General features: G+C 33.0%; 1 protein-coding gene across 6 annotated transcripts in view; it reads left to right on the top strand.

The window, feature by feature from the left end:
- The window catches only part of LOC134715447 (uncharacterized), a 161,625-nt gene that overhangs the window by 134,760 nt on the left and 3,552 nt on the right, over positions 1–23,313 (top strand). Inside the window, exons 1-7 of one of the 6 annotated variants that reach the window (XR_010106712.1) lie at positions 1,031–1,128; positions 7,059–7,154; positions 8,006–8,135; positions 12,153–12,630; positions 14,270–14,442; positions 16,314–16,430; positions 16,828–16,908. Coding sequence is in view for 2 of the 6 variants with exons in the window: in XM_063577622.1 (XP_063433692.1) it covers positions 14,410–14,442; positions 16,314–16,430; positions 16,828–16,908 (231 nt within the window). In the remaining 4 variants the exon portion in view is untranslated. Of the gene's footprint in view, positions 1–1,030; positions 1,129–6,229; positions 6,337–7,058; positions 7,155–8,005; positions 8,136–12,152; positions 12,631–14,269; positions 14,443–16,313; positions 16,431–16,827; positions 16,909–23,313 lie in introns of those variants that run through there. The other 5 variants (XM_063577622.1, XR_010106714.1, XR_010106715.1 and 2 more) reach the window with 5 other exon arrangements.

Below are 23,313 nucleotides of genomic sequence, written 5' to 3'. Positions count from 1 at the left end.
GGGAAAGTAAAATAATTATTGTGTCGTGAAAACGTGAAATGATATCTAGCGGGACCCAGAAAATGACAAAAAGAAAAGAGAATTGCTTACGTATATAGTGTAAGCGGGATACGGGTATCTGACAAAACAGTAAGCGGGATCCGCGTTCGGAACCCACCAATGAGACCCCTTTCAAATGCATTGATCGTCCAAAAAAGGGGTGTTCCAACTCCCAGAACCCTACCCCTGGCCACTGCTTTTTTTTATGCCTGAGAATTCTTCGTGCAAGGAAAAGATAAAAATCCACTATCATATATATATATATATGAGAAATAACTTGTATTATATTTTTGTTAAACAACATTTGATGATTTTTTTTTTTCAATTATATTTTTTATTGAAAAGTAATCATTTTTTGAATTTTGGATCCGGCAATGTTCTTCAACTTTTTACTTGTTTGGCTTTATAAATATTTTGATTTGAGCGTCACTGATGAGTCTTATGTAGACGAAACGCGCGTCTGGTGTACTAAATGATAACCTTAACAATATTTCGACAGTGTTCTAACTCGAATAATTACAGCGCCCCAGGCCCTTGTACGCGGGTTATTGTTCTCCAGAGGTTAATGGAGTGGTCAGAGTGATCGTAATATAACGACTGGATTATTCGGGTTAACAGTGTCCCACAAGATAGGAGGTATGACCTTATCCTTTATTTTTTAGATGTTTTTTTTTTTTATATTATTCATTTTTTTATATTTTTGAGGATGAGCGAGTCAGGTGAGTGGGTGTGTTCGTATGCTTTATTACATTGTACACGTACTTATTGTTTTGGGGAAGGTTAACTATCTGGTAGCCTAAGACCCGTCACGGCCAGGCCGGGAAACTGAATAGGCAAATACTCACATTAAATCTGTGCCGATACAGTGTGTTAAATGTCTTCCTTTTTACACCACATCCCATGGTGGTGCTCCTACTAAAGGAGGAAGATACAGAACATACATACATTAACGCAGATAGCATTAATAATTTAATTAGTTATACTGGTTTCTCTCCCCAAACCAATATGACCCATTAAAAAAATGAACCATGCGGACGATTTTCCGTCAAATAATGAGATGGTCAATCAGTTACCAGCCGTCATTCCAAAGTAAGCTATACATTTTAATCCAAATTTTAGTTTAGATATCAGCAGCTATGTTTAAATAAATGCAATAGCATATCATTCGAAGTTTTATGACCTTCAATAGTTCGGTAGGCATGTTTCAATGTTGATGCACACAAGTTGAACTAAATGTATTGTACATGGTAGCTCATATCTTCCAACTGTCACTGTTTGTGAAGGATTTTCCTCATGGAGGCCTCCAGATAGAAATTTGAAAGAGCTGATGTGAAAATCTATGGATGGTAGCAGTGGGATTCGAACTGTCAATCGTGGGATCTAAAGCCAGTTAAGGCAGCACTTTTACCAATTTAGCCAAAGAAGAGCTTCCCTAACCCATCTAATTTGAATAATTTTATATCTCTAGGTCTACAACACTCTTCCCCCTTTTTTTTTGGGGGGGGGGGGGGGGGGGGGGTATACATCCATCTGAACAACTCACAGGTCCACTATTGCACTGAGACATCTACTCGGAAAACCTCTGGCCAGTTCCACCTAGATATGTCATGGTCATCCTATGACAGACTGGTCACCACTATGACCATATCAAACTGTACCTAAATACACTTATTTGTATAAGTAGCAATTGCTTGCACTGCCAGGCACCTATGTATACTTGTTTGTACAATAGCAAATGCTTGCACTGCCAGACACCTATGTATTCTTGTTTGTACAAGTAGCAATTGCTTGCACTGCCAGGCACCTACATTTGTATATATACTTGTTTGTACAAGTAGCAATTGCTTGCACTGCCAGGCACCTATATATACTTGTTTGTACAAGTAGCAATTGCTTGCACTGCTAGGCACCTATATATACTTGTTTGTACAAGTAACAGTTGCTTGCACTGCCAGTCACCTATATATACTTGTTTGTACAAGTAGCAATTGCTTGCACTGCTAGGCACCTATATATACTTGTTTGTACAAGTAACAGTTGCTTGCACTGCCAGTCACCTATATATACTTGTTTGTACAAGTAGCAATTGCTTGCACTGCTAGGCACCTATATATACTTGTTTGTACAAGAAGCAATTGCTTGCACTGCTAGGCACCTATATATACTTGTTTGTACAAGTAACAATTGCTTCCACTGCCAGGCACCAATATATACTTGTTTGTACAAGTTACAGTTGCTTGCACTGCCAGTCACCTATATAGACTTGCTTGTACAAATAACAATTGCTTGCACTGCCAGGCACCTATATAGACTTGCTTGTACAAATAACAATTGCTTGCACTGCCAGGCACCTATATATACTTGTTTGTACAAGTAACAGTTGCTTGCACTGCCAGTCACCTATATATACTTGTTTGTACAAGTAGCAATTGCTTGCACTGCTAGGCACCTATATATACTTGTTTGTACAAGAAGCAATTGCTTGCACTGCTAGGCACCTATATATACTTGTTTGTACAAGTAGCAATTGCTTGCACTGCTAGGCACCTATATATACTTGTTTGTACAAGAAGCAATTGCTTGCACTGCTAGGCACCTATATATACTTGTTTGTACAAGTAACAATTGCTTCCACTGCCAGGCACCAATATATACTTGTTTGTACAAGTTACAGTTGCTTGCACTGCCAGTCACCTATATAGACTTGCTTGTACAAATAACAATTGCTTGCACTGCCAGGCACCAATATATACTTGTTTGTACAAGTAGTAATTGCACACAATGCCATTGATCTGTCATGTGAGAATCTATGGATGGTAGTAGCAGGATTCCAACTCTCAATCTCGGGATCTAAAGTCAGCACTCTAACCAATTGTGCCAAAGAAGATCTTCCTTAACTCAACAGACAACTAGTTAGACCTCCTCAGTGATCTGGAAGGATTTTACTGTATGAGCCCAGGGCACCCTAAAAATAAATTTAATAGGCAATTTTTTTATTTAAAGTTCTATGTTGTCATATGAGTGGGCCATTTGTTGACAATAAAAAAAAAGTGTATATTTCAGCAAAGAGGTTACTAGTATGATTCTAGTTGATATCATTGATATTGTTCCTGTGCTTTTATAATTTCAATTCCAATGAATAACTTCTTCCAAACCAGGCAATATTTAAGATAACCTTTATTTACAATGTTAAAACTGGTACAGTTGCTGTGTTTATGTTCATGTTCATGTATTTTTTACATTAATTTTGGGTCTTTGTTGATTACCATCATGACCATACTATACATGCTAGCCTATATTCCAGACGTTCCGTATTAAAGGATGTTTCTGGCATTTCCTCTATGCTTCTTGTATTATTATTCCTATAGGATTTAACACCCTTATAATTTTTCAGCCAAACATCAGTACACATGACACAACATAGAAAACTTAAGAATAAGCAACACTAAACCCCACCAAAAACTAGGGGTGTCAGATCTCAGGTGCTCCCAAGGTTAAGCAGATCCTGCTCTACGTGTTGCTCATGTTATAACAAATCTGGTAAATAGTCTAATTCTGTAGGTCACATTCATAAAAGGGAAGGGGATTGTAGTTATAAATTCAGGAACATTTCTGATAGCATTTGTGAAACTGTTATTCCATAACTCTCAACCAAATCGCGAGGGCATCCAATAGGGGCCAAAAACAAGCATTTTCCTTCTTTCAGCATAATTACTGGTGTACAAGTATTCCAATTGCTCTGAAATTGTTCAACAATATTAAATACCATAAGTATAAGGTTTGGGTTCATTTTGGGGGTTATCTTGGTTATGGCACCAACAGTTTAGGAATTAAGGGCCAAAAACAAGCATTTTTGTAGTTTCTGGAAAATAACTTGTGCATGTTTCTTTTGTGTCATAAACCTGTACTATGTCAAAAATTTGATAACAATCCAAATTCTGACAGTATCATATACAATGATATATATATCATGTATATCAAGCTTGAATATTGTGTCCAAATTTGGCCAAACATATAGTTATGGAGCACATTTTACAGAGTGCGGTTCATCAGTTTGGAATGAGATGTACCAATCAAAAATAGAATTATTGAAACCCTTCGATATCGTTGAATATATAAACACAGACAGACTACCGGAGCCAATCACCCTGCAAACACACCAAAATAGTATTGGAAAGTCTTATTATTTGTTGTGTTCATATGATAAGGGACCTGGAGAGTGGAGTCACATCTACGTAGTACTAGTATTATCATGAAATCGCTTCTTTGCGCTGTATCTGCTTCATTGTAATGTAGGTATTATAACAAACAAACAAATCTCAACATTGTCTGAGACATAAGAAACTGACCTTGCATGTAATTTTGACGAATTCAATTGGGAGGTCGCTCGATGCCGTACACATACCCTGGTTTATAACATCTCGCGAGTGCTGCCATGGAGATCTATCAGTGTACTTCATATGTTGAAAACAAATGTACGATCAACACTGAACAACATCAGTTACTAGCATTACTACATATTCACTGGGATTTCAGTGTGAATATTGAAAGTAAAAGAGAAGTTAACAGGCTATTATTTGAACTTGGATGATTTTTTATTATGGAATTTGCATAATTTCTTGTGTTGATTTTTTTTGGATAAATTCCATGTTTAATTGGTATTATAATCTTTTGAGCGGTTATAAACACTTTCCATACAATGTATTTTGGTTAGATAGTGTTGTGCGCGGCACAGTACATTCTATTTAAAATATACTATTTTCTTTGTAATAGAAAGTGTTGTGCGCAGCACAGAACATTTCAGTGTAGAATTAACATGGAATTTATTAAAAAATTCAATAACAAGAAATCAAGCAAATTCCATAATTAAAAATAATTCCAAGTTCAAATTATAATAGCCTGTTAGTTTGTTTCTGCCTAGACCCGTAGGGCAGATTTTGGACAATTTTGAGTAAATTCTGTATCACACATATATGTGTTGTTTATGTATTACACAATTCAAAAGATTTATCTAATAGTTTTACATTGTACATTCATAAATTTTAAATAAGTCCTATCTCCATATAGCTCCTCTTTTAACCGTCCTATGACCGAAAACCGAAAAAAACAACATTTTCTTTATAAAGGGGTTCAAAAATTTTTCAATCGCTCCGCTCGCCCGTAGTTGCTAGCACATCATTTTTTTCTAGCTACGCCTCTGATTACATTGCAACCCAATGAATGGCCTGCATATTGTTTAATAATATATAGATCAACGAGTTACAATTTCACAGCTAGTAAAATCCCTTTGGGCATTTTGAAATTTGGCAGCTATGGACTAAGCTGCCAAACCATAGATTTTAAAACCAAACTTAGTTCATTATTTCTGACAATTTTTCATGACCGGCAAATTGTCAAATACAACATGTTATAATATAACCAGGACAATAAGAGTTGAATAGATGATGTACATGTTAGATGAATAATTTGCACCCTGATGATTTTCTAGTGTCAGTTCTTCTGAGCATTCTAATGTTTCTTGTAGATGTATAAGCCATTAAGATATTGTAGTTCTTTATACATATGTCTTGTTTTTTATATAGATTAGACCATTAGTTTTCCCGTTTGAATGGTTTTACAATAGTGATTTTTGGCCCCTTTACAGCTTGCTCATGCTTTTCTGTGTGAGCCTAGGCTTCGTAACTTGACCTACACATGTATAATGGTTCACTTTAATAAATTGTGACTTGGATGGAGAGTTGTCTCATTGACACTCAAACCACATCTTCCTATATCTTTATACTATCAGTCTAAATAATTGTGAAGCAAGGGAGTTAAACCAGATGGTTCGGGTACACAGTTATTTCGTAGTGCATTTCTTTTAGACAATAAATGAAAATAAAAAAAATACCGACTGTGCTTTCTCAATAATATTATTACAGTGTGTTGTAATACTTTTGGGACAAATTATATCAAAATTATAGAAAGCTGCATCAGCTCTAACTCAAAATATGGACAATTTTATGTTAAGGGGGTCTTGAAAGCTTTTGACAGCTTCCAAAGTGCTAATTTTTGAACTTTTTCAGCTGGATCTAATCACTACTTTAGATTAATATTTATGACCCAACAGTGTCATTTCACCCCCCTTCTTGCTATATATGAGAAATAAAACATGGAGAAATAAATTTGGAAGGAGAATAACAAAAATTGGCAAGTAACACACAGTCCACACTAAGGACTATATACGTGGACAACGAAAATCAAAGGAAGATCACTGTGTACTTGGACCTGATGTTTCTAGATTTCATGTTGGAGAGGGTATAATGTCTCTTTTTTCCATAAATGATAATACGTTTGCACCCTGCATGTGAGAACCCCTTAAGTTTCACTAAGACCATTCACACTTTTTTCCTATTTTATTCAATTAAAAATTGTATTTTTAGAAGTTTTTATGTTTGTCAATGTTTGTAGAACATGTTTATGGATACATGTATTATTTTTTGTTTTAAAATTCTTAAAGTTCTTTGAGGTATATTAATTGTTCTTCTGTCCATTTTTAAGTCTACCATATTATTTCATTTATATTGACCACAAAAATCAACTTCCATTTAAGAATAATTGTGTTAATTTGATTAAAATTACTTTGTTTTGAGATATAATATTGAATGTGTTTTTGCTCCAACTGATATGATCTTACAATAACATATGGTGGTATGTACCCAACACCTTAACCAAAATTTATTTGGCTCTTTTAATTTTCTTATTAAAATTTTGACAAAGTATTTACTTTGACCCTTTGACAAAAATATAAATATTTCAAAAAAATTGAACCAACCGTTTAATCAGATAATTACACTGGTTATATAGCAGTTTGACAAAACCTTATTTTGATCATTGAGAAGCTTAATAATCCCTTAACAACACAATGTCATTAAAGCTTTCTGCTGATTTTACAGAGTTATCTCCCTGTAGTGTTAGGTACTACCTTAAGAAGATCACGGAATTAATTGAATTCATTTATAATGATATTATTATTGCAGGCAGACGATTTTTAATGGATAACCAGTTACTGAACATGAATAAATATTTTATGAGATGTGAGGAATATAAAAAAAAATATGATGCAGATTCAAAAAGTAGGTAGAACATTATTTTCTTCATATCATAGTCAGTACATAATGAATTGAAACCTACAAATTTTGTTAAAATAAGACAGGTGTTTGGTTTGATCAGGTACATGGTTTATATCCGGTAAAGAATTTCATAAGGAGTGTATTTTACATAAGTGTCAACCTGACTCAAGATATCAGTGAGAGCCTGTCAATAATTTTCAGAAAGTTTATAAATATTTCTTAAGAACACTTGTCTGGGGGCAGGGCTCTTTTCACAAAAAATCTTTTGATTGAAATTGATCATAAGATATATACTGAAATGTTCAATACTAACAAGTGGTTGTATTGTTACGATTTTTTGTAAAAAGAGTCGCTGGTAAGTAAGTCTAATCTACCACGTTTTCTCTTTTTGTAGAAACATGATGTGGTTTGTTTTACACTGGGTAAATACATTTATTCATCACAGGTCAAGGATGTAAACAACTATATAGGTGGCGCTGTTAAGTATCCAACAATAAGCAAAACCCATACCTTTATAGCAAGCTACTAAAAAAGCCTGTCAAAATATGAAACAATTGAAAGTTGGCAAACAACAAACCTGAACACAAAAAAAAACACTAATGTATGTAGCAATCAACAACAAACAAAGACTCCTGACTCAGGACAGGTATATTTGTGAGTGTTAACCTTCCCTCCAACCTACCATGCTGATTTTATAACACAACATAAAATAAAACCAGTTAAATTCAATTTGAACAAATTTGATTTGTCAGATATGCATAAAGTAAAAAGTAAATTCATGACGTTTTTTTTTACATCAATAAGATTATGTGCCAAACCATAGTCATAGACAATACTTTCAATTTTTATTCCAGAGACTTTTGTGTTGAAGATGTCAAATAAAATGAAAAGTGGAGAAAGAATAAGTCATGATGATCTACAGACAATGATCCATCTAGTTCGGTCACCCAGGGAATTTGATCTTTGTGTTGATATGGCTAGAAGGTATTAACTACCAAACAGTTCTTATTGGTTATTTTATATAAATATTCAGAGCTCCAGATAAGAATTCACAAATTGGGGGTTTTAACCACCATTTTCTTATAGAATTGGGTGATAAAGTTTTTTAATTGCATTATCAATTTGAGTTCACCCCTCAGGTTAATATCAAATTGCGTTTTTCACCACCAAGCTCCTTAATGTATTGGTTTTTTTCATCAACACAATATTGAATATTTAATCAATATCAACCCCACATTTTTTTTCCATCTAAAATGTGTTTCTTTCTTTGTTTAGCTGTTTTATTTGGTTTAGGGTTAAGATTAGGGTTATTTGTTAGCTGTTTTATTTGGTTTATTCACTGAGGAGCAATTGTAGGTTTAATTTGTGTCCTGTTTCAAATCTTCTGCCAGTTTTGTATTTTCTCACAAAAACGGATATGTGTATTCACAGGCACTCACTTGTCTTATACCTTTATATACTGAGACCAGTGGCAGTGCCTGTGTGTGTATTCATAAAGTGACTGTTAAATGAAATAAAAATAGTAAATATACTCTAATTATACTTGAATGTTTTTGTTTTATTCAATTTACATAAATCAGGGTTTAGTTGTCTTTTATTAGAACTTTTGGTTTCTGATGCTTTATCATGTCATAATTGATTTGGCCTTTCACTTTTTCCAACTGATTTTGTTTTTGAAGAAACCCCATGTTTAATAGCAATGTTCTTGTTAAGGTACGCATACACGCCTGTGCGTTCGATGGACACTTCCTAATAAAACTGGTTGGGTCTTGTTATCATCAGAACTTTCCCTCAGCTTTTCAAAAGAAGCAGAAAACATGTTTCTATTCAATATTTTTACCGGACATTCACTTTCGTTTGAATTCAATGTATGTTATGACAAATCCAAAGCAATTCGAAACAAATATGACGTCATGACACATTCTTATGGATAAACGCCGAGAAGATTGAAATGTTTTCAAAAACATGTGTACCTATTGAGCAACGGAGAACTCCAACAGGGACCCATTTCAGCTACTTGATGCAGGGATCTATTTTTAGGACAAAAGGAAATTTCCAATTATAAATATAATAAAAATAGATTTACGCGACGACTGTAAACAGATAAGGGTAAATAACGTAAACGGTAGCCAATAAAAGGGTTGAGAACTCATGGTTTTGGCATATAATTGGGTTTTCCTTTGAATTAATTGGGTTATTGAACCCAACAATGGGCAATTGCATTGGGTTTTTTATTATTTGTATTGCGTCATCACGCAAATACGCAGCTTATCTGGAGCTCTAAATATTGATTGATCTCAATAAGAAATTACATTTAGAGATTCAATAACTATTAATTGACACTGAAGTCATCTTTTCTGTCGGTTTTAAAATAATTGGATGGATTGAACTAAAGCAAAAAGACAAAAGATTCAGGGTTTTGTACTGTTTTCTTTTGTCCCCTGCATAACTTATTGTGGGGGACATGGAAATACAGGGCTTCCGTCTGTCGTTCTGGTCTTGGGCTGGTTTCACAATTCTTGCCAGATTTTCATAAAACTTATGCTAAAGGTTAATATCAGCAATAACTCTTACAAGTTCTATATAAATGTTGGCTAATCAACTTTTTAAAAAAAAGTTGCGTCCCTTGGAAATATTAAATTCAAGCTCTTACGGGTCCAATTCTTAACAGAATTTTCTAAAACTTATACTTTAGGTTAATATCAGCAATATCTTGGGCGTCAATTTTTAAAAGAGTTGTGGCTCTTGGAAATATTATATTTATGGAAAATAAGGGACATTTGACCTGGTTTTTTTTATTTTCTTTTCATTATGCCAAAAAAATAAATTTGTGTAAGGTAATTATTTTAGCTCTATCTGAATTTTGATAGTGAATTTTCTAAAGTTAAAGGAAGATTTTATTGTAAATTGTATTTTGCAAATCTTTTACCTTCAGGGAATGTCAGTTTGCAGTCGAAATATTAATAACCATAAAGTATGAAGTGTAACAGCATAACCACAAAATTAAATATCCACGAATTTGCATGTTTTCCTCAATCAATGAAAATTGGTACCCACTAAAATAAATGAAACCACATTACTATATAACTTATATATGAAAGATGTTGTACAAATGTAGATCAAATATTTATTCTGCAAACTCTTTAAGTCAAGATTGGTTTACATTTGCCTTTTTAGCTCACCTGGCCCAAAGGGCCAAGTGAGCTTTTCTCATCACTTGGCGTCCGTCGTCAGTAAACTTTTAGAAAAATCTTCTACTCTGAAACTACTGGGCCAAATTTAACTAAACTTAGCCACAATCATCATTGGGGTATCTAGTTTAAAAATTGTGTCCAGTGACCCGGCATACCAAACAAGATGGCCGCCAAAGCTAAAAATTGAACATAGGGGTAAAATGCAGTTTTTGGCTTATAACTAAAAAACCAAAGCATTTAGAGCAAATCTGACATGGTGTTAAATTGTTTATCAGGTCAAGAACTATCTGCCCTGAAATTTTCAGATGAATCAGACAACCCATTGTTGGGTTGCTGCCCCTAAATTGGTAATTTTAAGGAAATTTTACTGTTTTTGGTTATTATCTTGAATATTATTATAGATGGAGATAAACTGTAAACAGCAATAATGTTCAGCAAATTAAGGTCTACAAATAAGTCAACATGACCATTTGGTCAATTGACCCCCTAAGGAGTTATTGCCCTTTATAGTCAATTTTTAACAATTTTTGTAAATATTAGTTATCTTTTAGAAAAATCTTCTCCTCTGAAACAACTGGTACAAATTAAACCAAACTTGGCCACAATCATCATTGGGGTATCTAGTTTAAAAATTGTGTCCAGTGACTCGGCATACCAACCAAGATGGCCACCACTGCTAAAAATAGAACATAGTGGTAAAATTGAGTTTTTGGCTTATAACTCAAAAACCAAAGCATTTAAAGCAAATCTAACAAGGAGTAAAATTGTTTATCAGGTCAAGATCTATCAGCTCTGAAATTTTCAGATGAATCGAACAAACTGTTATTAGATTGCTGCCCCTGAATTGATAATTTTAAGGAAATTTTGCTGTTTTGGGTTATTACCTTGAATATTATTATAGATAGAGATAAACTGTAAACAGCAAAAGTGTTCAGCAAAGTAAGATCTCCAAAAAAGTCAGCATGACCAAAATAGTCAATTGACCCCCTAAGGAGGTATAGCCCTTTTTAGTCGATTTTTAACAATTTTTGTAAAATTTGTAAATTTTCACTTACATTTCCACTGAAGCTATGGGGCCAAGTTCATTATAGATAGAGATAATTGCAAGCAGCTAGAATGTTCAGTAAATTAAGATGTACAAACACATCACCATCACCAAAACACAATTTTGTCATAAATCAATCAGTCTCCTTTGTTTAATATTCACATAGACCAAGGTGAGCGACACAGGCTCTTTGGAGCCTCTAGTTTAATGTATTTAACTCAGTTATCTTAAGTTATTTATCCCATTGAGTGTAAGCAATCATAGTTTTTCAAATAGTTATACCCCCGCTTTAAAAAAAGGGGGGGGGGGGGTATACTGTTTTACCTCTGTCTGTCCTTCCGTCAGTCTGTCAGTCCGTCCCATGAATATTTTTCGTCGCATTTTCCTCAGGAACTACAATACAAGGATTTCTGGAAATTGGTTTCAGGGTTTGTCTAAGTCAGCTATACTGTGTGATGCGTGTTCAGATTGATCACTTGACAACTTCCTGTTTACCGAACACTTGTATGATTTTACACATGATAGCCAAGTTGAAAATTTTTGTCACATTTTTTCAGGAACTACAAGACAAGGATTTCTGAAATTTGGTTTCAGGATTTATATAAGTCAGCTATACAGTTTGATGCCTTTTCAGATTCATCAATTGACAACTTCCTGTTTTCCAACACTTATATTTTTACACTATTTATATTATCCACTTGTGGCAGGGGTATCATCAGTGAGCAGTAGCTCGCAGTTTCACTTGTTTTATTTGTATTACAGTTATCAAACAGCAAAGGTTTATGCATCTGAAAACAGCAAAGTTTGTTCACCTGTGAATCACCAACTAGCAACAGTTCAGTCACCTGTAAATATTCATACACCAGCAGAACACCAGCCAACCATGTTTCTATCACCTAAAATTCACCAAACTTCAAAAGTTCATGCTCCTGTTAATCATCACCAAACATCCAAGGTTTATACACATGTAAAACACCATACAGCAAATGTTCATGTTCTTGCACACCACCAAAACAACAAAGTTCATTCTCCTGGTAACTTGAACCATGATTGCAAGGTTTCTGCATTTTCAAATCACCAAACTGTCAAAGATAACACCTCCTTAACTGATGAAGCTGAGAATGTTCCTTTAAATCCCACAAAGTACCAGAATAGCAAGATGGACATTGGGTCACAGTTCATGAGGATGTTGCATCATTTTTAGAAAGCATATATCGCTATCATGTTTATGGAAGATAGGGTAGGTTTTTCTTTAATTACTGGTAGTTTGAAAGTCTTTAAGATGAAGTTTGTCAAACGATTAGGCTTCAGCAATAGATCAACTTCAACTTGGTATGTAAAGCTCCAATTTGTCCTCAGTTTATAAAAGTTGTGAATAGAATTGGCTGAAACAATCAAAGATCTGGCATTAAAACTGTATAGTTCTTGCATTGCAGTATAGTGCAATATATAATATAATTTATATCATATATAGTATAAGCAGCTGTTTCAAGAGTACAGGATAATAATCACCATGAGTGGAAATTATATGTACTATTTATGTCTTATTGAATAAAAAGGTTTGTAAATTTTCTAAGGATTTGTAAAAGCATACTCAAGTTATCAGGTAACACATTGAAAAATTGCCAAGGTTTTTATTTCATTAATGCTAGGATGACCACCATTTTTAATTATTTTCAGATTTCCAGCTCCAACTTTAGAAAATGCTAAATAATTTGATATAAATCACTTGTCTGCTTGAGTTGGAGCCCTAAATCTGGAAAGAAGTCTTAGTTTTGGAAGAATAGGATATAAAATTTACTAGTTAACTAAAATTGCCTTAATTATATTTTTTTTTATTGCAAAAAAATATTATAAGACATGAAAACAAGAATGTGTCCTAAATACACGGATGCCCCACTCGCACTATCATTTTCCATGTTCAATGGACCGTGAAATTGGGTAGAAAATCTAATTTGGCATTAAAATAAGAAAGATCCTTCCATATGGAACATGTGTACTAAGTTTCAAATTGTTAGGTCTTCAACTTCATCAAAAACTACCTTGACCAGAAACTTTAACCTGAAACATGCACTTTCATTTTCTATGTTCAGTGGACCGTGAAATTGGGGTCAAAAGTCTAATTTGGCTTTAAAATTAGAAAGATCATATCATAAGCAACAAGTGTACTAAGTTTCAAGTTGATTGGACTTCAGCTTCATCAAAAACTACCTTGACCAAAAACTTTAACCTGAAACTCGCTTTTTCATTTTCTATGTTCAGTCGACCGTGAAATTGGGGTCGAATGTCTAATTTGGCTTTAAAATTAGAAAGTTCATATCATAAGCAACAAGTGTACTAAGTTTCAAATTGATTGGACTTCAGCTTCATTAAAAACTACCTCAACCAAAAACTTTAACCTGGATTGGGACGAAAGAACGGACGAACGAACGGAGGCACAGACCAGAAAATATAATGCCCCACAACTATCGTAGGTGGGGCATAACAACAGAATTTACTTTTTAGTTTATCTTCTGATGACATGACTTCTTTAGTTTTGTAGGTTTATCTAATTTTAAAAATTACTTCTGTAATCTAAGTAGACCTTGGATTTTTTAAAAAGTTATTATTTTGATAAATATTTTTATTATAGATTACTTACTGGTAATAGAAAAAACACTATGGAGCATACCTTGTTTTATGCTGTTAACTAACTGTCTGTTGGCGTCTGGCAATGACAAGTCTGAAACTAATTGATGCAAAGCCAAAGAGCTGTGTTATTTTTGAAATTTAAGCAACAACAACAAAAAAAAGCACCACAATTAATGATATGAAAATTAATGTTGAAATGTATTTTGACATTTTATGACGAATACTATCTATCATGTCTATATTTTCAGTCCACCATGAGGAATTTTTTGTGTAACAATTCTGTGATTGATGTGTATATGGATTTACTATTCAAGTCAGGAGAATATGAGAAAGTTGTAAGAACTTATGCAGAAATAGATTATTTTAATGAACAAAACTTACAAATCATATGACACTGGTCGTGGCAGCTTTATATAATTTAGTAAGTATTTTATTGTTTTTCACATTTAAGATCAAAAGCACAGCCTATGAATCTTTTAACTTGCATTCATATAATTAATAACTTAATTGTCAGGGGCTTGTCACTTTGGGTCCGTCGTCCGTTGACTTTCACAAAAATTTTCTCCTCTGAAACTACTAGGCCAAATTTTACCAAACTAATAGCCACAATCATCATTGGAGTATCGAGTTTAAAAAATGTGTCCAGCGACCCACCCTACCATCCAACATGGTTGCCATGGCTAAAAAAAGAACAGTGGGGTAAAATGTAGATTTTGGCTAATAACTCTAAAACCAAAGCATTTAGAGCAAATCTGAATTGGGTAAAATTGTTCATCAGGTGAAGATCTATCTCCCCTGGAATTTTCAGATGAATTGGACAACCGGTTGTTGGGTTGCTGCCCATCAATTGGTAATTTTAAGGAAATTATGCCGTTTTTGATTATTATCTTAAATACTATTATAGATAGAGATAAACTGTAAACAGCATTAATGTTCAGCAAAGTAAGATCTACAAATAAGTCACATGATCAAAATGGTCAGTTGACCCCTTTAGGAGTTATTGCCCTTTATAGTCCTTTTTTACCAATTTTTGTAAATTTTGTAGTCTTTTACAAAAATCTTCTCCTCTGAAACTAAAGGGCCAAATTTTACCAAACTAGCCACAATCAACATTGGAGTATCTTGTTAAAAAAAAATGTGTCTGGTGACCCGGCCAACCAACCAAGATGGTCACCATGGCTAAAAATAGAACATAGGGGTAAAATGTAGATTTTGACTTATAACTCTGAAACCAAAGCATTTAGAGCAAATCTGACAACAGGTTTAATTGTTAATCTAGTCAAGATCTATCTGCTCTGAAAATTTCAGATGAATTAGACAATGGGTTGTTGGGTTGCTGCCCCGCAATTGGTAATTTTTAAAGAAATGTTGCTGTTTTTGGTTATTATCTTGAATATTAGTATAGAAAGAGATAAACTGTAAACAGCAATAATGTTCAGCAGAGTAAGATCTACAAATAAGTCAACATGACCAAAATGGTCAGTTAACCCCTCAAGGAATTATTGTCCTTTTTAATATAGTAATTTTTAACAATTTTCATTAATTTTGTAAATTTTTGTAAATTTTTACAAGATATTTTCCTCTTTGTAACTAAAGGGCCAAGTTTATTATAGATAGAGGAATTTGTAAGTAGCAAGAATATTTAGTAAGTAAGATCTACAAACACATCACCATCATCAAAACACAATTTTGTCATGAATCCATCAGTGTCCTTTGTTTAATACATGTATGCACATAGACCAAGGTGAGCGACACAGGCTCTTAAGAGCCTCTAGTTTTTCAGGCAGTATGGTATGACTGCCAATGAGACAATTCTCCGCAAGAGACCAGATGACACAAAAGTTAACAACTAAAGGTCACCATACAGCCTTACAACAATGTGCAAAGCCTATACTGCATAGTAAGCTATAAAGTCTCAAAATGGCAAATTGAAAACAATTCAAACGAGAAAACTAATGGCCTAATTTATGTAAAAAAAATGAGTGTAAAACAAATATGTAATACATCAACATACAGCAACCACTGAATTACAGTCTCCTGACGATGTATGCATGTTGATTCATGCTTATGAAATGATGTCCTTGTACCAATTTTGCACAATTTGTGTTCCCACTTTGTAGATATTCTAGCAAGTACTTGAGTATCCATGTTGGTACATGTAAAACAAAAAAGTATTTGATTAGTAATTTCTCACCAATTTAACATCCCTAAAAGATTGACCATTCAAGAGAAAAATATCTGGTTTTTGACGTATTTACTTTGACATTATTGATATATTTAATATATTTTTAGAATACACAGGAAGCTTTGGAGAAAGCTGTTGAAATCATACGTGACAAATATTTACAAGATATAACTGTGACACCACCAAAGGCACGAGCATTTGCTGCAGCTTTAGCTCTAAGACAGGTATAATTATACAGATCTATTCAGCAATATGCTGTACTTGTAGCACATACTGTTTTTTCATTGATTTTCGTGGGTATCAATTTTCATGGATTGCTAAAAACTTGCCTATTTGTTGATATTTGATTTCATGGTTTGGTCAATCCCTGGATAGAAAAGCCTTATGGAAATGTGTTATTCGTTGAGCATTTAAATTTGTAGTTCACCTGTACCTACGAAACCCACTAAAATTGGTATCCAACGAATAATAATGAATCCACAGTATTAAAAAATGTTCAACTTGTTACCAAACAACAATAATGTCTACCTCAAACGCTATGCACATTTCTTAATCGTTAGTCTGTGTTATAGAATCATTTTTAGACTAATACTATATGAACTGTTGTGACATTTGTTTCAGGATGATCCTAATCTGGCATTGAATATTCTACAACTTGGTTCTGAAAGTCATTCCATAAATAATATAAACTCAGCAATAAGAGTAAGTAAAAGTAACAATTCTTGTTGTCCCATTTAATGTATAAGTTTCATATTATACATCTATGAAAGCTGTTATAGATTCACATAGTAGATATCGGTAATAGATTTCCTTATGTAAGGAATAAACTATAAAAGTGACAACTGCATTTGTTAACTAGAATAATCCAAGTTTGCAATAGGCTTCTTGAGTACCAAGACCGCACACAAAAGACTAACAGATCTATTATTGTAAAGATTTGACCATTAAAACAGAATACAAAATAAATAACACAATTACTTTAAAACTTTTTGAAAAGCTAGAGAAATCCCTTTCTCAACAATCTGTATCTACTTGGAAATTTGTGTAATCAACTTCTACAGTTTTCAACCCAGACTTCTTAAACCTCATAAGATGATTGTACATATTATGAAGTCATGTACTTTTTATTATGGAATTGTTTGAGAAATGTTTTCCCAATTTTTTAGATTTGGGAACCTTGTCGGTTTCCCGCAAAATTTAGTTATAACTTTGACCTAATTTTGTGCATTATACTTTCTGAAACTATGATAGATGCAGAGAAACTGTCAAAGCAAAAGTGATTTGCAAAATAATAACAACAATAGGTATATAGCAGTCATCATTATTTACTGATTATTAGAGATGTTGTTCCTAAAAGAATTTTTTACCCATTTTTATGGTGTTTTTTTTGGGAGATGGATAAATAAGTAGAGAGAAACTGTACATCACAAAAAGCATCAACAAGGTCCAGAATAAGCTAAAATAATGAAATGACCAAAGTAGTCTGATGCCTGCTTATAATTATGAGTTATTGTGCTTGAATGTTGATTTCTTCACATTTTTATCCCCCCCCCCCCCCCCCCCCCCACACCCACAGCAGTGGAGGGGGCATTAATTATTACCCTTGTCCGTCTGTATGTATTTCCCAAAATGGTTTTAGTTCTCTAATGTCAGTTTGTCTCAACCAAATGTTTGTATTTGGGTGGCTTTACTTTTACCTTTTTTGAGTGATGTCCTTTTATAGTGTTATACGCTAGTGAGGGGGATCATCTATCTGTGTCCCATGGACACATTCTCTTTTTATAAGCTCACCTGACCTGAAAGAATTATTGTATCACGTTTAAATGAAATAACAACCATTGTCCGAATCAAGACATTGAAAGATCCATTTGACTACTGATATGATCTAGAAAATGATATATTGAATAACGTCAAAACTGAGAATACCTTAATAGCGGTCACAGAACTACAACTGCATGCTGGATTGTACCCATTTAATCTTTAATAACCTAAACTGTACAACTTTTGATCTTTTAATTCTCATAAAAAATAGTTTTGATGATGAAAGTCATCTTTCCGGAATGATATGCTAGTATGATAAAGTGTTCATTTTATATCCTCATAGTCCTATCACATATGGGAAATAATCATTTCATGCTGGGCTTTATTTTGATAAGAATTCTTTGACAATTCAAGATACGTTTATAGCATTTGTTTATATGACTGTTTTCTTTAGGTGACATGTTTATGGCCTAATTAACACCTTTGATGGTCTTTAATCTGGTGATCACTTTATCATGGGTTAATTAGTGTTAACACTACGATTTACACACACGGGTCAATGTTTACTTTGCAATTTCCTTCAATCCAGACTATTTGTTACCTTCGTTTCTAAAAGCTTTTTTTTTTTTTTTTTAAAGATTTCTAAAATCCATGAATTTAAAAACCCACGAACATGTAAATATTGTTCAAACCACAAAAATTGATACCCACGAATTGAAGTACTTTCACAGTATATACATGTATATTCACACATACAATATATGAGTAGATTAAAGACCAAACAGCCTATTGTTTATGCGCATCAACTGACGCAACTTGGTAGTGACATAAAAGATCTATGACGTTGTTTCTAGCAATGACAAAAACGTCAAATTATAACGTCCTATTTCGCGTTTTTCACGGATTCCAACATGATGTACGACTAAAAATTCGTCGAAAAGAGTTCAGCGTTGCAATGATATCTTGTGGCAAATTGACACAAAAGATACTACACTATATTTAACCTTCGTTCTAATAAAAATAATAAAATATAAATTTTCATCTCGACTTTTTTGTACCGATCTGCATTTCATTTTTTTTTATTCTTTCACTTGTGTAGATTTTGTCTTTCATTTGCGCCGATTGTGTACAGGTAACCGGGGTAATTAGAATGGTGAAAGTTATTTGTATGTCCAATTTATGTTTTCTGGTCTGTTCGTTCGTTTGTCCGTCCCGCTTCAGGTTAAAGTTTTTGGTCAAGGAAGTTTTTATGAAGTTGAAGTCCTATCAACTTAAAACTTAGTACACATGTTGTTCCCTATGATTTGTTCCTTCTAATTTTAATGTAAATTTTTCAAAAATTTCAAAAATTAAGTATTCAGAAGGTCAGGCCGACAAAAAATTATTCCTAGAAGTCTTAACATACTGACAATGTATGCATGTAACTGATGTCTGGTTGATTCTTGCAATGAAATTAAAATGTATTTATACTGCTTCTTGGACAAAGTCTTATAATAAAAATAAAATTATGACAAAGGGTCATTGTCGTTTTGTCATTTGTTTTATTTCAAATTGTCTAAAGAAGAATTGATAAACAACGCCTGATCTGACTGAAGCTTACAGCTTATTTCCTAATGAATGTAGATCAACACTTTGGTTATCTTGCTTGCTTTATTTGTATATTTTGTATAATTATATTTTGATAATGTCCAATTGAATTTAAATATCATATATACAGGTCTACATACCCATACATATGCAGATGTCAATTTTAATAACAAAGTTTTAATAAATATTTATTCAAACAAAGCAAGAACGCCAACCAAAGTTATACCCTACATGCAGTAGGAAATTAGCTGTAAGGCAAAACGCATTAATAAAATTATTACTCAGCGAATATGAATTAAAATCAAACTTTTCCCTGTATACAATTTAATTGTTGTAAATTTAACTTATGACAAAAACAATTGCTCCAAGAATAATATCCAACATAAAATCTCTCCCTTTCATTTAGCTACAACTATGACCGGAAAGATTGAAAACAAATTTCGAATTTCAATGCCGGCAACAACCTTGTCTTTGTCTTAATTTCCAAAATTAGCAATTTAGATTTATAATATGTTATCCTGTTGGAGAAATCTTACTTTGTAGTTTTCAACAGAAAAATTATTTCTAAATTACTTTTTGAATTAAAATTTTTTTGTATCTTATATTTACTGTTTCATTCATTCAAAACATGTGATAAATATATTAAGAAATAATTAATTCATAAACTAGATGGAATAATTTCTATAATTTCTTTTGTATGTCCGTCTGTCATAGCTACGGTGACAAGTAGATAATAAGTTCGTTACTGCCAACTTCTGAAATTGACGCGAAAATAAAACCACACATCTAGTCTGATATAGTAAAATACTCTGTATGTTAGCAAGTGCCATCTTTCATTTCTTTTTTTTTCATTTTCAATAATTTTGCTAATGAGAGACAGAGGACAAAAACAGACTTTCTGAACAAAAGCGGCGTGAAAGGTTATTTCAAACAATTTTCTATTCCGATGGATGGTGTTTCTGAAGGTTAATATTGTGTGGCAACAACATCATAAGATCTGATACTGATACATGCATTTAATGTATAAATAATAAATAAAGTAGTCATGGTAGTTGAATATAGTTTTTATTCTTGTAAATTTAAATGTGGGTTTCAAACTTCCAATTTACAATTTTTTGCAAATAGTGCGCCAACAAGGAAAGTTTGTACTATGACGTCAGATGCAATGTTCTGAAGAAAGACAACTCTTTTCTTCAAAACGAACAAGAAAAAAACATGAAAATTACTCATAACTTTTTTGAAAGGTTGGTGACATAGACGTTTTTTTGCTTTATTTTGAAGAGTACACATGGCACTTTACTTCTTGAAATTATTATGAAGAAATCACTGGTAGATATTTTTTAATACAAGAAACGTATTTCATTTTTACGTTTTATTTTTGGCGGGAATGAAATAAATCATTAATTTAAAGATCAAAACAATATGAGTCTAAAACTCTTGAACCTGTATTTAATAGATACAAATCTACTGTTTAACGTGAAACAAAAATTATGCTTGTAGGTTTGATATAAAGTATTTTTTGGGGAGTTTATATAACAAGCAAATATTATGTTGATATTCGGGAAAACACGAAACTGAGGTTGCTATAGCAACAAAACTAACACGAAACTGAGGTTGCTATAGCAACAAAACTAAGTCGGTGACCCCCAATTTTTTTCATCATATTTTGTTCCTCAAATCATAAAATACCTTCACACAAAATTTTAAGGAAAAATCACTGGTAGAAATGAATAGGCTGTTTGGTCTTTAAGGACACTTATGACAAGATAAGAGGAGCATTAGGTCCTCGTGCGCTTAAAATCCCTAATGGAGCTTTTGAAAAGTTGACAGGTATGCAGAATGACTTCATATTTGTTCAGCATATTGACAAGGTCTGTCAACACCTTCAAATTCTTGTTTGATGATACTCTGAACTATGAGTATGCTTAGCATGACAACTTGAGCAATTTTTTGTATTGATAGTTCATGGATGTGAACTTTTAAAACCTCTAAAGTAGGAGGAGACCTCCCCTTATTGTAAGTATTTAGTTGAGAGGTTTACCCCATCATCTTCAGTGTCACATCAAGGCCTTATAGTAACCTATAATTGTTAATTTCTATGTCATTTGGTCTCTTGTGAAGAGTTGTCTCTTTGGCAATCATACCATATTTCTTTATATTCAATATATTGTATAGTCACTGTAGAGACACATTTCATTATTGGAGCCAGTGGTCTTTAGAAATAATTGAATGTTTTGTTATTGAAACTTTTTAAAAAGTATTTCTGAAAAATGATTTACAATTACAAAAGGTTATATGTTCATTGAAGAAAAATTCAATAAAAAATCACTTCTAAATATATCAGGATTCTAAAGCCTAGCTGATGCTGTTATATTTTTATAATATATTTTAAATTTATTTATTATTAGCATATGAATATATAAAAAAAGAAGATGCGGTATGATTGCCAATGAGACAACTATCCACAAAAGACCAAAATGACACAGACATTAACAACTATAGGTCACTGTACGGCCTTCAACGATGAGCAAAGCCCATACCGCATAGTCAACTATAAAAGGCCCCGATAAGACAATGTAAAACAATTCAAACAAGAAAACTAAATCTGAGAGTACTCGCAGTTATCTGACAGCTAGTTCAAAGTCACTAACAACTAATAAAAAAATCATGCATCTAAGACTAAACACATTTATTCAAGATTTTTTTTAATAAGGTACTGGCTATCGTTTCACAAAGAATTGTACGACTTACATTTATGATTAAACTTACGTTAAGCGTATAATTTTACTAACAAGTGTTTCACAAAGGTGATCGCAAACGTAACATAAACGTAAACTTTAACAACTATAGGTCACTGTACGACCTTCAACAATGAGCAAGGCCCATACCGCATAGTCAACTATAAAATGCCCCGATAAGACAATGTAAAACAATTCAAACAAGAAAACTAAATCTGAGAGTACTCGCAGTTATCTGACAGCTAGTTCAAAGTCACTAACAACTAATAAAAAAATCATGCATCTAAGACTAAACACATTTATTCAAGATTTTTTTTAATAAGGTACTGGCTATCGTTTCACAAAGAATTGTACGACTTACATTTATGATTAAACTTACGTTAAGCGTATAATTTTACTAACAAGTGTTTCACAAAGGTGATCGCAAACGTAACATAAACGTAAACTTTAACAACTATAGGTCACTGTACGACCTTCAACAATGAGCAAGGCCCATACCGCATAGTCAACTATAAAATGCCCCGATAAGACAATGTAAAACAATTCAAACAAGAAAACTAAATCTGAGAGTACTCGCAGTTATCTGACAGCTAGTTCAAAGTCACTAACAACTAATAAAAAAATCATGCATCTAAGACTAAACACATTTATTCAAGATTTTTTTTAATAAGGTACTGGCTATCGTTTCACAAAGAATTGTACGACTTACATTTATGATTAAACTTACGTTAAGCGTATAATTTTACTAACAAGTGTTTCACAAAGGTGATCGCAAACGTAACATAAACGTAAACTTTAACAACTATAGGTCACTGTACGACCTTCAACAATGAGCAAGGCCCATACCGCATAGTCAACTATAAAATGCCCCGATAAGACAATGTAAAACAATTCAAACAAGAAAACTAAATCTGAGAGTACTCGCAGTTATCTGACAGCTAGTTCAAAGTCACTAACAACTAATAAAAAAATCATGCATCTAAGACTAAACACATTTATTCAAGATTTTTTTTAATAAGGT

The sequence above is a fragment of the Mytilus trossulus genome, chromosome 4, assembly GCF_036588685.1.
Source record: "Mytilus trossulus isolate FHL-02 chromosome 4, PNRI_Mtr1.1.1.hap1, whole genome shotgun sequence".
NCBI classification, from domain to species: domain Eukaryota; kingdom Metazoa; phylum Mollusca; class Bivalvia; order Mytilida; family Mytilidae; genus Mytilus; species Mytilus trossulus.
The sequence above is the reverse complement of the archived record's forward strand: the minus strand, read 5'-3'. Positions and strand labels throughout refer to the sequence as shown.